We start from the raw sequence: 16,512 nt of genomic DNA on the forward strand, positions 1-16,512 counted from the left end.
AGCCACCTATCAATTCCTAAGAGCTTTACGGTCCTGGCAGACAGTAACCTGGGGCCTAATATTAGGCGGTAAATAGCCGCCTCCTTCGAGGGTGAACGAGATTTTCTCTCCGATCGCTAATGTACCGATCTTCCGATCTAGACCGCACCACTCTTTGGCGAACTTTCAACCACTGGTACCACCGATCGTCGTTCGAAGGTTGTCCGCACCTCATTTAGCAACCACCCCATTGGCCCACCACCACGCCATTACTCCGGCACTCCCGAAGTGTGTGGCCGGAGGCTGGGTTAAGAAGTTAAGTATCATGGAAATAAATCAATAACCCCGCACGCTCGCCGAACGATAATGAACTTACTGAAGGAGTTCGGCAGCGGCTGCCCAGGACCCTGACCACGATCGCGGCGCATTAGGCGGTGCCTAACACCAGACGACCCCTCCGGACCCCTCGATAAATCACTCGGAACCGGGTCAAAAGGTAGCCCCGCCGGTGCACCTGGGTGAGTCACACTCTCATCACGGAGTGAAAACGTGGGCCACCTTTCTGGGGCTGTAAAAATGGAAAAGAAGTGACCTCAAGAAGGGGGCAGGCAGGCAGGCGGTCGTGATGATGATGGCCAACACACTCTCACTTTCGCCTCACACAACCCCTGTCGTCGAGAAGTCAACCCCCCAAAAACCGATGACCTGCGCCTGAGAGCTCTCTTCAGTTCAGGGTAAGGTGAAGAAAATTAGTAACCTCGTAAGTGGTCAGCAGCCGATGGCGGCGGCGATCCGGTGGTGCGCACATTGCACAACGCGAGCACCTCGTCGCTGACCTCGGAAGACTCGAAAGCGGCCAAAACCACCGTTTCGCCGTGTGCGACGCGGACCGCGATCCCCGAGAGACCCCTCTCTTATCGGAAGTTACCAATTAGGCCCGGCTCTGTCTGTCTGTCTGTCGCTAATCGCGGCCACAGTCGAAGCTCTCCAAAACCATAGACGACCGTGGAGGTCCTAAACGTGCGTACAGCCAGCTAGCCACCCAAGCGGCGGGCAAGGAAATGGGCGCCGGAAAATCGGATTCGAACGGGCCATTACGGTGGGGCGAACCTTTTGGAGGGCAACGGTTTGTCCTTCCTGGCGCGCATTTTGGTGCATAATTAGTTTTACATAACTTTTGGAGGTGGTCCCCGGTAATAAGCCGGTTGAAAAGCCGAAAAGCAAAGCGACCACTCGAATGAGTACGAAATGAGGCGATTCGTCTGATTGAGAAAAGAGCCCCTGGCGGATAAGGCGAAGCGGCCAGCCAGCCATCCAGCGATTTGCATTATTGAGTGAGTTATTTTCGTGTCCTTCGCTAACGCTAACGTCTTCCGAGCTGTTTACTTAACGCAGGGGTCGAATTGGGTGTTGAAACGAACGATTTGTTGTCTTACGGGTTTTTATAGGTTTAATATTAGGTTGGCTAAATCGAAACCCATTATTATGGGGGGAATTTCCAAACTTTATTTAAGATGTTTCCGATGATTCCGATTTGCGTCAAATAAGCACCTTAATAGTGCCTCTTTGATAGACGTCTTGGTACTTATTGGCAAAAAACTCTAGAAGTCTATTTTTACAATCTTTTCTTCTCCAATTGCTGACAGTAGGAATCTGAATTTAGTGTTTGGCCACACGGAAGCAATTTATAATAAATGATTCCTTTCAAGTCCCACCAAATTCACAGTAAAGCTTTCCTGGCCGTTAGTCATTTTTTGGCCACCATTTTAGCTGCTTTATATAGTTTAACAAATTCTTTGTTCTGTAAAGATCTGTACATAGCTAACGACTCCTTAATTCTACCCGTCTTAACTTAAAATTAACTCTTCAATCCCTTTGTGTTTGTGTTCTCAAAGTTGTTCCCAAGGTTGATTGTATTCGCAAGAGTTACATTCCTTAATTCATTGCTGTTTCCGTAAGTTAAATAACCATTTATGGGGCTAAGCCTTCAAGGATTAGAGCCCTTTACTGCTCGAAAAAGAGACTCATGAACATCAAACTTTGTGGCACAGAGATCGCCATAACCGTCGATTGGTCGATTGCCAAACCTGCGAAGCCGCGAAGTGTTACGTGGGGCTCGCCATGGCCCGGCATGTATGTTCCGCAACCGAATTAGCCCGCTGCACCTGGCCAGCCTGGTCAGCGCAGTCAGTAGCCATCGGCCATCCGTAACCGGAGGCAAGCACTGCAACCAGTGCGGCGCAACTTCACTTTCGAAGAGCCCCGAGGGCTCCGGTCCGGCTGCGGTTACGCCGCCGAAGGGCCCCGCCGTATGAGCGTCTCCCGAAAATCGTGTCCGATCTGTGTGTGTCGGTCGGTTAGCCACGAAGCTTTTACCCAGTGTCCAGTCACATCGGGGCGCATCATACATCACCTTGCGTGGTCCGGTGCGGAGCGGGACTTATGTTTCATCTTCGTGGGGTTTTGCCACCGGGACGACCCCCGGTCCGAGAGTGGTCCGGTTCGCTAGAGACGTAACGTCGTCCTCTTTAGCATAATCAACGTAATAGCTACGGCTCCCGGGCGCTGCACTCTAGAAGCTCCTACCCGCTGGACACGGCTGGATGGCATTTTTCGGTGCATTTACAGTGAGTCTCCATTGTCGTCGCCAATTCCGTTAAACAATTATTAATGTGTAGGCTCATGATTCGCAGACTGACTGACGTTTGCACCGTACTGTGCCCAAATCGCGCCCAACCACCTGGAGACTCGCTGGCTTAATGATCCAAAGGCCTCGGGCCACTCCGGTGAGTGCACCGCGCACTGCACCGAGCTCGCGCGCGCGCAATTGTCTGACTAATGTCGGATGCAAATTATAGGACCCACACCCACCCACCCAGCATGCATCAGCGGGTTTTCGGCCTCCACAACAAAGGGCCCGTGGCGGTGGCCGTGGCGGAAAATGTGAAGTTTATTCACATCGTTCATCTTGACATTTCCCAGTGTAACGGCACCGGCCCCAACCGGCGGCAACTAACTAGTCATTGTGGCCAGTTCCTTTGTCGGGTTGGGCCGAGATCTTTGTTACTCTCCTTTTCGCTCGTAATGTTTTCGCCGCCGATGTTTCCTATACAACGCGCGCCGGACGGGCTGTCACCTTTTTGGAAGTGCGCACATCAGCATTCAATGGCATTCCGTGGCGTAGTTTTATGCTCTGTGACTTCCTTTTTTTTCGACGGTTGGTTGGTTGGTGGCCACCGAGAAGAAAGAGAGATGCAGGGCAATAGTGGCGTGTGTCAACCGGGGTTGCGGTGACACTGACAACTATTTTTGCAATACCTCAGGGGAGGTGCTTAGGGTGCGTCCAAATGTCTTCAGCGGGGTGGCCACATCTGGCGGGGTGACAAGACGAGATCGTGGGTTGCAAACTACGGTTGCTGACGGCTCGTAATAGCCGACGTGTCTGGTCATATTTTCTGCCTTTTTACTGTTATGCCTGCAAAGCTCACATGCAACGTAATGCTAATTTATTGAGAGAGTAAACGCATGGTAGAACGACTGGAAATGTTTCAAAGAGGTCTTGACTCTATTTCAAATTATTTAGACTCTGGACTCTGTCAAAAAACAGACGTAACGCTCGCCTCGCCAGGCTCCGGTGGGCTGATCATGTCATGAGAATGGCGAACGACGAACCAGCAGATTTTTTATTAAAGTATACCTTGGAAAGTTCTTTAAAGTTCGCAATCGTGATTAATCGATCGTCAGATCGTCAGTCAGAATTAATGCCAAAATCGAAGATTGGAGTGAACTGATCACATTAAAACCTGAAGTAGAGAAGCACTACTAGGTACTATTGAGCGCAATCAGCTTCAGACCCGAAATGTGGTGCTTCCTGTTTTCACTCGATCTCACCAACTTCAGCCAAGATCTCGCCGTAGGTCGATGCCATTCAGCGCGACACACAATGGACACATCTCATAAACTTGCCACTCGGTCCGTGGACTTGCGGCATTGCGTGTTTCGAGCCGAAACCGTGATCCAGGCGTCATGCTGCGGCCGTGCCTGCGTTCCGTCACGAATGTGACATGTTATGCTGGGTGGCTAGGGGGGCTGCTGTCGGTCGTGACGATCGCACCACCGTCGTGGGGGCTACCGTTCGTGTGTCCGTGTGCGCGAATTCAACCGTGCGGTGCAAGTCGACCGCGTGCGGATTGCAAAATTTATGTGGCTTCCGAGTATCATATTTCCAAACCGGGCCGACCGACCGACGTGCCGGTTGCTTTATTTTTCTTCGTCCATTTGTTTTTGCTGCACTGTGGCGGGCTGCGACACGGGCCTAATGTGGGGGCCCAAGTGTGGGGCAGCTCCGATTGGCTTTTGGTGGTGGACAGAAGCGCGAGCGATACGGATTGCTGCGGTCCGCACACCGGTCAGCGGTGCACCGGGCACTTGCTGATGCTGACGCGACGGATGTAATCAATCTGCTGCTGGGCTTTGGGTGGGGAATTGTGCCACCGACAGCGACGCAGCATAATAGACGCAGGACACAGGCGGCCACATTCCGAGGCGCGCAAGGGGGGCGACCAACTGACGGATCATATCCCGAAATGATAATAAAATAGCCCCTAGCCCGCCTCCCCGTAGGTGGAAAATATGCTACCGCACACGTTGGCGGAGGTTGTGGAAACTGTGGCGCAACTGTCGCGTTGTGGCCCCGGCTACTCGGCTGACAAAACAATTACGAAATGGTTCAGCCACCCCGGTGCAGGGGGCAGGCTCCGGGTTGGATCGGCCTAGCGCAGCATAGGTGAACGAGCTCCAGAGCTCCGAGAAGAATGTTGTTAGTCGTCGTTAGTGACGCATTCAAATGCACGGATGGTGCAAGAAAACTGACAAGGACAACCCAAACCAAGCGAATTGGCGTTGTTTTATTGATTCAACATGGAAATGAATGCAAAAACATGACATAATAGATTCCGATATCAATTTAAGTTACGCTAACCGACTGGAAGTTGAACTAAAAGGCTAAGTTTGGGTAAAAACCAATCCATTACATTCTCGATAGATGCCTGTAGTTGTCCAGGACCCAGGACTGACGGTCAGGATGGTTCTACTGCTTATATGGTGGGACTTGAAAGGAATAATTTATTATGAGTTGCTCTCGTATGGCCAAACACTAAATTCAGAGCTCTACTGCCAACAATTGGAGAAGAGAAGATTGTAAGAATAGATTACTAGAGTTTTAGGTCAATAAGGACCAAGACTTCTTTAAGAGAAGCATTATAAAGCTACAAATTCTGAAATTCACGCAAAAATAATGGATATCTTTTAAGCCACATGCATATTTAAAAATAACGGAATAGAAGCATAATCCATCCAGTTGCCATTATAAAACATCCAACAACATCAACAAGTCACTTTGAATCAATTGCTGAATAAAATGATTGCTCAATGATCACATGACGCCATAGACGCCCACGGCACTTGTCCGCTAAACCCTCCGCGAACAATCACATCTGGTGCAGTTGATCCAAAATATTGATCCTAAAGACCGTTTCGGGATGTTCATAGAGCCTCGACGAATCGATCGAATGGCACCGACTCTCTAGCGGGGCCGAAGGATGCGGCCGAACGCGCGCTGTTGGCGCAAGCTTTTAATGTCACCCCGCTAAATGTCAACTCTTACCTCACCGACAGGCGGGCCTACAAGGTTGATACAAGGCTCTGGCGGCCATCGCTGCCAGCAACCCATTTCGCCGGGAGTCGGGCTTGTCGGGCTTGTTTGCTGTGTGTCTCGTGGTCGCGCTGCTGAAGAGGTGCGACATTTTGTCGAAGAGCACCCCGGGCAAATAGATCCCTCTCCCTCCCGTCTTCCCCCGCGGTCCACCGTGGCGCCATCGGATGGTGGCCGCTTTGATTCACTTTCATTTTCACTGATCGTATCGAATTTGACGGTCCCTGGCCGGTCGGGGCCCCGGTTGGAGATGGCAACGCAATTGGATCGCGACGTGACAATCGCGCGGAGCTGCCGCTGGTGGGAAGAGCGGCCCCCGGTGCCCCCCCGGGGACAAAAACCGCAAACCGTGGCAAGGGTTTATGTGTCTCTTTTCGCTCCTCTTCTGCCTTCGCACGCTATCTTCCGTGCACTCCCATCTAAGGCAAAGCAGGAAGCGAACCGAAGCGGGCCTTGGGGACCGCCGGCAGACCCCTTGTAACAACATCCCTTTCGATTTCGTTCGCAATCGACGGACGGAAGGCGGACGTCGAGGGACGACGGGAACGGGTAATTGCTTCAAGATCGAGCGCGCGCGCGCGTGTGGAAGAGGAACTCACTTCAATGACCGCATAGATCGCCACGGATCCATGGCAGTGCCTTGTGTTTTTTTCTCCCTCGCTCTCTTCTCGTTTACTTTCTTCCCATTATTTGGCCCGTTGTTGCTGCGTCCGGCACCCGTTGCTCCGTGGCCGGCTTTTGCTTTCTGATAATCGTTTTATGTTTATTGCCTGCGTGGCCGCCGGGTGGGGGCCTCAGGAAGGAGCTTTTCATTTGTGCAAGGGTTGGCAGCCCATTTGAATGGCGCAGCCCGTTTATTGCATGGCGGGCGCCAAAGTTTTGCGATGGTCCACTTGGCCGCCACACGGTGGGGGAGTAATGCTGTAACGCCACGAAATGTGTGTGAATTAAGTAAATGTGCCTGGCGTTTTATTGTTTTAGTTTTACTGTCGCATTTAAACATGTTGACGGTAGCTTCCACAGGTCCGAGCGAATGGGAGAGTTTAACGGGAGGTCTTTGAAGGTTTTATTGTCTGATTTGTTTGCATCGTTATCAACCCCTTTATTGTCGTTATCGTTCTCAAATCGCTATTGTTTCAACGTTCAACTTTTTACATAACATAAAAGTATCACTTTTTCTACTTCAAATGTGTTCAGATACATCAATGTTCGATGTTGTTCAGATACTTTCATGTTCGAATCAGTGACCCTTCTATGTTATGGATCACTGAACACTGAGGATCCTTTCAAGATCCTGTAACATATGGTTGAGTTTAAGGATGCAGATTGTCAGGCTGAAATGACTTCCGCTTTGTTAATAGGTCAGCAAACTTTCCGGATCAGTTTGGTTCGTTTGCTCAATTTTAAAACAAACCTTAATTTAAAACAAACCTTAACAATGGCTGGGCACGGTAGTAATCAATCGCTTGGGTCAGTCTTAAGATGAAGCTTCTTCAAATAGATTTCGCATAGATTTTTGTAAATTATTTAATAACTCAAATTTGCCATATAGTTTCATTTCTATGAATGATCGTAGATCATGATCAGCGATTAATCAGTTTCTATTACATCAGTCGTGACGTCACAAAGACGTCAGTTCGGACAGGGCGTCAACTTGTGTGCCAACAGACCCGACCGGCTGAAATGTATGATCATTCATTTGTAAGTTTAAAATAATTAGCACAAAATAGATACATCACACCATACGCATCCATCCATCAGTTCCAATCGCCGGCGAAGGTGTCGGCTAAACTTTGGTAAACGAAATCGACACGTGACAGCCGTGAAGCCCCGTTACGGCCAACGAATATGAATGAAATTCCACAGCACCCCCGACCCCGGAGATGTGATGGAATTACTTATGCTCCGTTGATATCTTCTCCGATATCGGGCAGACGATCAGCGTGAAAAGCCAACCCAACCCAACCCGGAGTTGGAATTTTGTTTTCCTCTCTCCACGCCACGGCACGGCACGGAATTCCATTTTCCACCTCGTGCCGTGTGTGTGTGTTTCCGGCCAGCGACCATCCAACCGCAGACGAGCGCGGTGTGCGGTTGCGGCAGAAATTATGATTATACAATACGCTGGAAAACTCGACAGGAACCACCACTGCGCTGCAGGGGGCCCCGTGCGCCGCCGCCGCCGGTTTCCGAAAGCGATCACATCATAGGCCGCAGTCGTGTACATATGTAATGGCATGTTGTTGTTGCGGTGATGGCCATGCCATGCCACCACAAATTACGAAACCTGGTCGACTTTGTAGCGGCAGCGGAAAGGGAAAACACATGATCAGCGCGCCATCGCGCCATCATCATCATCCATCGCCGTGGTGGTGATCGTGAAAAGCGATGCAAGCTTGCCGAGTGCATCTCTCGGCACGGCTCGGTGTGCACCAAGGGGAAATTGGACCCCCGACCGATAGAGGGGGGGAGCCGATGCATCGCCCGGTGTCGATCGAATCAGAAACCCTCCCATCCGCCCGGCCGGATGGGTGTTTCCCTCGGCAGCGGCGAAATTAAACGGTTGCGAAACAATGTGTTTCATTTAATTTGTCATTATTTGCCGTTGTTGTTGTTCGTTTGGCCAAAGGCAGGTTAATTATATTGACATCAAACTGCATTTCAAGCGCACGAACTTATCGTTTATCGGTTGCAGCTTTGCTCTCATTTGAATGATTATGATCATCCGTTTGCTTCACAGTGGTCTCAGGGTTGAGTGGTAATTTTCGCGATTTGTTCATATCTTTGCTAACCTTTTTTGTGTTTTTATCATCGTAAAAGATTTCAAGTTTTCAGTTTCTTTGTTTATGTTCACCGGATGCCGATGGCCGAGTTGAACCGTCATCATCATCAGCGACATGTTACTTCCCAGAACCTTATCTTGTAGTGGCCACTGCGCTGTGGGAACCACTTAATGTCGTACGTCTTGTCGATCGCGTATGTTCTCAGCGCAGCGCCGGCTTAAGCCGATTTTTCATTCAACCGTACCAACCACCGGAACTGCCGTGTGAATCATGGCGTTTGAAACGGTTCTGGCGCCGCCGTCTCATTTCCGACGCCAGTTATCGCTGGCCGCCGGGGGGGACCCGGGGGCCAAAACTATGCCATATGTTGAGGGTTGCAAAACGGACCAGCACCAGAATGTTGTGTGGCGAAAATAATCACTCTCTTCGTCAGTCACACAACCGGCACACACTGACTCTTGGGTGGCGAATGGATAGCCAGATAGCTGATAGGACGGAGCGGCAGCAGCTTTGGCGTGTTCCGGGGGGCGTCTAGTTTGGGTCGGCTTGGTTCATATTTAATTCAGTCACTTTGGTCAGGCCTGAAGTATGGACGCGGGCAGCTGACATGTGAACAGAGAGCCGCTGATATCATATTGTTTTCGCGGAAGCTATGCTTCACCGATGGTAGCATATTTTCCCATGACCTTCCCATGAGACACGAAACTGTGGCGCAGCACTTTATCCACGCGCGGCCAGTGAGGGATTGAAAGTGCAAGTGCTTGACACAGACTCTAGTTGATATATGGAAGAATGTCTTCTGGTTGGAAACAAAGGAACATACAACAGTAACTAGAGAGTTATGAGCCGGGACACCGATCCTTTGGACAAGTTGGGGAAGTCACAGATTACAAATCACAATCTAACGACGACGATGTGATGACGATATTACGAAGGGTTAAAACTGCAAAAGTCTCAAGTCATAATCTTTCGTCATTAAATGAAAGAAAGATCGCAAATCACACTCGAACCGGTTCGGCAAAACTGAGACCGACTCCACTGGCCACTCAAGTGTACCGTAGTTGATGATCATGTTCACGATCATGCTGCAATTTGTGGCGAAGGAACCATTAGGGCCTCAACACACCTATTAGACACCATTAAACAAACACGTCGAACGCCGCTTTTTGGGAGAAAATCTTCAGCTAGGAGCATCCATTACCGGTGACGTCTGCTGACGCTGATGGTGAATAATAATTACCGATCGGATGCCCTTTCCTGCAGTTATCATCCGCGCAGGCGCACCTCGGCCGTCTAGGATTCCCGGACTTCAGCGCCAGCAGCGGGCCGACTGCACCCTTGACTGCTTGATGACGACCTCGGTCGAGGGGATGGTAATGATCACGACTTCGCGCGATGATCATCCCGGCTAACGGTGGGTCTTTGAGTGACTAATGTACAGTCGTTGTGGTCTCACAATTAGCCAGCTCAACTGTGATTGTACCGTTTTGAGATTACCCCAAGTATTGCGAGTGTATTTAGAACAATTCCTGATATTCTCCGATCTCCCACCGAAACTACGAAGCTGTAGGCTCGAAACGGACCCCAAGCTGAGGCCATTTCCTTCCCTTAGCTTGCCCCATACCTCAAGCCCATCGGAGCGGCCACGAGCGGAGTAAAAGGTGAAGCATTCCAACGATGGCAACGTCAATCACCGTTAGACCGCTGCTGCTGTGAAGGTGAAGGTGTCTCCGATGGGCTCCGATGTCACGGATCATCGACTTCTCGGACCGCCCACTCCCCCTCCTCCGCTCGTCGGCCGCGTTCGGAAAATCGAAATCAAAACAAAACGTTCAACGTTCGCCCCCAGCGCCGGCCACAGCAGTAAATTCCCGTGTCCAGCAGACCCTAACAGCCGCCCCGCAAGCGAGCTTCCCTTCCCGGAGCCGGTTGGGACGTTAATTTTGATGGGGCCTCCCTGGGCGCTGGTCGAACCTGTCTGACCGGCTCTCCGGCTCCGGAGGGTGCCGGGCGTTCGATTGGGCCGCCTTTTATTTGCTTTTTCGTGCCACGAAAGTGAAGCCCTCAGCCAGTCAGCCAGCCAAGGGCCAGGCGAACGGCGAACGTGCAAACGAAAGGGAATGCAGCCGCCGCATGGCAAGGCGGCCGCGGTTCACGGTCAGCGCGAGAATGAAAGACGCGGGGCGCGGCGCAAGATGTCTGTTGGAGAAACGAAAGTGAAACGTCACGTTTTTGTTTTCGGAGGGCCGTGCTGCTGCCTGCGGGCGGAGGTTGAGATGGTCCGAAAACCGTTAGGTCACCCGGAGCCGGACCAGGAGGGGCCCTGGAGGGATCTTCGCTGCGCGGGCCCTGCGGCGATCAAGCCCCGTTAACTTTCGGATGGCGTAACACAACGTCGGGGAAGACGTCTCTTGCCCATTATAAATTCGAAAGGTCTCAGCCTGAAGGGTGCGCTTGTGGGTCCCAGGGTCCGTTCTGCCGAACAGGCGGGGGACAAGAGGTTCAGAAGAACCATAAACGAGCGATAGAATTGATACTGGTAGAATGGACAGAAGTGTGAAGTTGATGGCTGAAGCCGTAGCTAACAAACAAGCGGCTTAACCCCGCTCTTAAGACACAAGAAGCAAAATCCGAAGCGAGGTGCAGTTTGAACAAATAATTTATTTCCCGAGCATGAGCCCGTTGTACGATAAATATCATTCCATATATACTATTACAGTAAATATATTTTATTCGATTAATAACTACTTAGTGCGCCCCTCTGGCCAACAAAACGATTCGAAAACGAAACGAAGCTTCAGAACAGCTCGACTCAACGGAACGGACGGGAATGTGCTAACTAACAGGCTCCCCACGAAACGACCAGCGATCTTATCGCGGAGAAGACAACAGAACGAGAATAGTGCGTAGGAAGATGGCAAGTGGTTCTCCTTCAAACGGACTTATCTTGAAACTCGACCCGTCCGTTTAGCCAACGACACCGTCCCCGTAGTACCCGTTGATGTTGACCAGGTGCAGAAACTCGGAGATTTCCTTCAGGTAGCCCTCGTCGTACATCTTGTCCCCGATCTGCAGCATACCCTTGACGAGCCGATCAAACTCCCGCTCGTCGCCGAGCATCTGTTCGTAGCGCGGATGCACGTACTGGTCTTGCTGGCCAGCCGTGGCCTCCTGAAGCCGCCAGTCCTTGGACCGTAGGTGCCGGTAAAACTGCAGCACCACGCGAAATACTTGCTCGATGTGACCGTACAGTTCGGCGCTCCGTTTGTTCAGCAAGCACACGAAGATGATGCGTTTCACGTACGCCCGGTGTTTGCGGTAAAGGTCCTCCATCGTGGCCGTCGCATCCTGCAGATCGGCCCGGAACGTGTCCCACGAGGTGTGCAGCATGCTCCGCAGATAGGTCGCCAGTGCCATTACCATCTGCGACAGCTTGTGGCGCATTAGCTGCACCCGAGCATACTGCGGTGACCGCAGTAACAGGGCGCTGCCGATCCGCTTCCGGGCATCCTTCAGCAGCTCGAACGCGTTCTCGAGCGCGTAACTGATGCGCCGCACCTTCACCAGGTACCGGAACACGTTCGTGTACTGCTCGAGCGTTTCGGGCGTGAGGATGAGATTGAGCGGCCACTCGACGCGGTAGCTCAGATTCAGCATACTGACCGCGTTCGGTGCGTACAGATCGAACCGCTCCGGCACCTGGCACACGATGAACGAGAGTCGCTCCGCGTTCCGGTCCATGCCGGCGTTGCTCGAATACAACGCTCCATCCAGGATCGCGTGTAGCGTCTGGTAGTTGAGTAGCTCATTCGGTGACCGGACCGTCTCGAGCCGGCCGAACAGACTGTCACAGATGTGCGACGAAAACTCTCCGTCCATTAGCAGGAAGTAGTTCCGCAGGCTTTCGAAATGGCTCAACAGATCGAGATCGTACAGAAAGAGTTTCAGAATTTCGTTGTTCACAATCTCCATGTGCGCTCGGAGCGGAATCACGAGCGAATACTGCAGGAACCGTGTCACGGTTAGCGGATCGAGACTGTGCAGTTCTGCGCCGAGCCGAACCGAGTCCCATTCGTCCCCGGCGCCGACGACGGTACCGTCATCCGGGATTGCCAGGCGGCAAAAGTTAGTGCACCGCTTCCGGAGCGTCTGCACAAACTCACGGTACAGCTCGTCCTCTTCCAGCGGCCCACCGGGGGACACCGGCCGCCGGTGCTCCAAGTTAAGGGCTTTCGCAAAATCGAACCCATCGAGCTGATCGGTAGTGCCCTTCAGTGCATCGGCAGGCGTTTCCTGCTCTAACGTGGCCGTATCCGGAATGCCGAACCGTCTGCCAATGTCAAAGCCCCCTTCCGCAGCCGAACCGACATCGAGTTTGAGAGCGTCCCGTTCCAGCGGGTTGGCATTGATGTCCTGCTCGGTGGCTCCCGGGAATGGTCCCGGAGCCGGGCTTACGGATGACTCCACGGTGTCACTATCGACGGACATTGGTGTGTCGGGGAAGACGGCGGGTTCCAGCGCTCCCGTTACCATACTGTACTCAGAGTCCATCACCCGGCGACGGTTTCGTGCACGGTCCGTGTCCAGCGTCAAGTACATCGTCGCTTTCGGGGGCGCTGGAGTCCCCGACGCTCCGTTATCTAACAGAAGATTATACTCTTGGCTCATGATTTTTGCCCGATTCCGCTGCAGTTCCGTCAGTTCCACACCTGGTCCCACCCGGATTGTGGTTTCGTCCGGCCGGGAGGTGTAATCGCTGATCAGGATCCTCTCGCGGTTCCTGCGCAATTCGCTCCGCTCCGCATCGAGCCGATTACAGTTCACATCGGTCGTGGTAATTTCGAATTCTTGGGACAAAATTTTCAGCTTGTTCCGCTGTGCCTCGGTGAGTTTGCGCATTCCGGTAGTGGTGCTGGTCTTGGTGGTCGTGAGCTGCACGTTCGCATTGGCGTGATCCTCGTTCAGGTACGTGGCCAGCACCGAGGACCCCAGGACCTTCTGACGGTTTCGTTCACCTTCGCTCAGTTCCACCGTGATCGCGGGCGCGATCGGGAGGTTCGAGTTTAGCCGATCGCTTTCCGTGGCTAGCACAACATCCACCGGCACAATGGGGCTCTCGACGAGCGTCGCGTCGAGCATCGTTGCATCGGCGCCTTCGACGCTCGAAGTCGACAAGTTCCGGCCACCACCATCACTCGACGAATCCACGCTGGAAAGGGGCGATTTTTGGGCATCCTCGTAGATCGAAGGGCTCGTGGCGCTGGCGTAACTCTCGCGGCAACTCTGAAAGGCTCCCTCACTGGTGCCGCCATCCTCCGTGATCGCTTCCTCACACGACACCGTCACCACCGGCACGATGCTTAGTTCGGCCACCTTCAACCGCTCCAGCTCGACATCCGCCAGCCGGTTTAGCTCGGTGTACTTCCGCACACGCCGCGTGAGATCGTAGTTCTCCTCCAGCAGCCGCCGATTGTCCTCCTCCAGTCTGCCCTGCTCGTCCTGCACTACCTGTAGCAGCTCCTGCCGCTTGGCCGAAAGCTTGCTAGCCCGTATTTCGCTCAGCTGGTCCAACAGATCGTCCAGCTGCTGTTGCTTCTTGCGCTTCAACTCCTGCGCCTCGGCCGTCTGCTCCCGGCGCCAGCCTTCCATAAACGTGCGGAAGCCTTCCTCCACGCGCCGGCAGCACTCGTCCCGGGCGCGCTCTTTCGCTTCGTACAGTTCGCGTACCGAAACCGCCGGACCGCAGAGGCGTCGGGCACGGGCCGCGTACTGCAACCAGCGCGTTCGCAGCTGATCGAAGGCCTCGAACGAGAGACACACGGACAGATCCGGTTGGCGGAGGCTAAACACCGGATGCTAAAGGAGAGAAAAAGGATGAGGCCCACCGTTTTAAGGAACATTACCCGCCCGTTCTCCCTACCAGTGGCCGGAAGGCTTTCAACAGCATGGCGTACTTGCCGCACAGTAGCACGTCCTCTTCGAAGCCGCGCAAAAACACGGGCACACTCTGGCGCCGGATCAGGTACGCCTTGTCGAAGAAGTGCTTCGTGTTCGGGCGATAGTGATCGACAAAGTACACGAACAATTCACCGGAGGGGTCGTGCAGTTGGCCCCCAAACAGCCACCGCTGGAAGAGGGCGAAATACTCGAGGCTACAGCGGCGCACCAGACCGAGCAGGAACGTGCCAACCGATGGTTGCGTTGCCTGGAGCAGCTCCCGGTGGAGATGATCGAGCAGCCGGGACCCGGTCGGGAATTCACAGTCACTTTCACGCCGCGGATGAATACCACACAGCGCGGCCAACGCTAGCAGTTGCTCGGTGGCCGGGACAAGCGTGTGGAGCAGCTGCAGCAGGGATGGGCCCTCGTACGCGTTGACCAACAGCCGATAGCAGGCCAAGAACCGGTCCACGCTCTCGCAAAACGCTTTAAACACGAAGCCCTCGAGCAGCAACTGGAGCGTGTACGGGTTCTTGCGGCACATCATCTGCAGCCGCCGGAAGCAGGTCCCGATTTCGAGGGCCCGATCGAGCAACGATGCCATCGAACCGATCGCCACGTCCTCGAGCGTAAGGCTCGGTAGCGCCCGAAAACGGTGTGTTTCGTCGAAGTAGAAAATACTCGAACTCACGCCGGCTGCAAGAAGAAGCAAGCTTAACGGATGCCAATCCGGGAGGGGGCTTCGACACGGATACTTACTGAGCAGAAACTTTACGTCCCGCAGGAGGTTGCACTGGGTCACGATTTTAATATCCAGCTGTTCCGGTGGGGTTTTGACCGATGCTTCCACGGCGAGCATCGGAAACAGTGACCCCCGGCACTCGGACGTGAACGATTTCGCCTTCGGAACGTACCGTTGACCAAGATTTTCCCAGTTCATTCCAAATATCAGTTCTTCACGCACTTCCTCTTTGGGTTTTACGACCGTGCCGGTGCGGGACAGCTTCGGTACTTGCTCCGGAGGCTCGCTCGTCGGAATTCGGTAGCTTTGTTGCAGAAGGTTGTATCGAAACGGCCCTTCGTAGTGTGCCAGCGGGGCCATGGTGTCGCTGAAGTAGGAACAATCAACCGGAAGCGGGACGACGGCCGTCCGATGGGCCTGTTGGTCGGCGATCATACTGGCCAGGTTAGCGGTGAAGACGTTGTGCGTTGTAGCACGAAGCAGGTACGGGTTTGCTTTCTCGTCGTAGCACGACGCGATGAGCCGCTTGTCGAGCCGAAAGTCCTCCGGACGGAAGATCGGATACGGCCCGTATCTTAGCGCGGGCATTTTACTGTACGAGAAGAACGGTGTCTGAAAGCGACAGAGGAAATGAGGACGAGCCCCAGAAATGGCGCACTAGCAAAAGCCCGGACTTACCAGGGAGCAAATTTCCCGACAGTCATCGGCGGAAGAGTTTTTCAGGCACAGCAAAAACTGCAGCAGCGATGGATCCGACTCGGGCAACGGCTGGCAACCCGTAACGCGGTGACTTCGAATTTCATCCAGTAATCGCTCGAAACGGCCACACCGATCCATCTGATAGCGATAGTGTGCGGTCATGAGCAGCTCGAAGTGGTGGCACTCGAGTGCCTCCAACGGGTCGGCGGCGGCGCATTCCGACAGCTGTTGCACCGCATTCCGATGCACTCCGGTGCACGGTGTCCCGTGCAGCAGCACGCCAAATGTGAGCGATCGGCATGTTTTGGCCACTTTTTCGTCCACTTTCACGCCGCACTCGCTGCCGATCGCCTTGACCAGCTCGTCAACGAGCCGGTACACGCTGTCGGAGTGCATTTTCGCACCCGCCGTGCGTAGGAAAACCAATGGTTTGTTGTTACTTTTTTCACGGGCTGGACATTTGTTGCAAACGACGCGCCCTGCAGTTTGACGTTTGATTTGATGGTGTGCGTGACAGCGATTTCGACAGCTACTCTACCGAAAGCGATCTAAAATACAAATGTTATGTGGTTTCTGGACCAGATTGTTGAATTATTTTAAAATATACAACATATTACACTGATCGCCCAGGCGTTTCTATAAAACAAGCTTCAAGA

At 53.1% G+C, this 16,512-nt stretch overlaps 1 protein-coding gene across 1 annotated transcript; it reads right to left on the reverse strand.

Moving 5' to 3' along the window:
- Window positions 1–11,234: 11,234 nt before the first annotated feature.
- Window positions 11,235–16,252, reverse strand: LOC128278281 (gamma-tubulin complex component 6). The gene is made up of 4 exons (XM_053016971.1): window positions 15,836–16,252; window positions 15,175–15,769; window positions 14,396–15,111; window positions 11,235–14,331 (listed from the first exon to the last, which is right to left on the reverse strand). The coding sequence occupies exons 1-4, from the start codon at window positions 16,250–16,252 to the stop codon at window positions 11,443–11,445; spliced, it is 4,617 nt and encodes a 1,538-aa protein (XP_052872931.1). The 3' UTR covers window positions 11,235–11,442.
- Window positions 16,253–16,512: the final 260 nt, after the last annotated feature.

This window comes from Anopheles cruzii, chromosome 2, assembly GCF_943734635.1.
Source record: "Anopheles cruzii chromosome 2, idAnoCruzAS_RS32_06, whole genome shotgun sequence".
NCBI lineage: Eukaryota > Metazoa > Arthropoda > Insecta > Diptera > Culicidae > Anopheles > Anopheles cruzii.

Bases quoted from the DNA above. Each gene is read 5' to 3' on its own strand.
- LOC128278281 (XM_053016971.1), bottom strand. From the start codon at position 16,252: ATGCACTCCGACAGCGTGTACCGGCTCGTTGACGAGCTGGTCAAGGCG. The intron at 15,770-15,835 runs GTAAGTCCGGGC...TGTCGCTTTCAG, and splicing joins GTCGGGAAATTTGCTCCCTG to ACACCGTTCTTCTCGTACAG. The intron at 14,332-14,395 runs GTAGGGAGAACG...TCTCTCCTTTAG, and splicing joins TGAAAGCCTTCCGGCCACTG to CATCCGGTGTTTAGCCTCCG.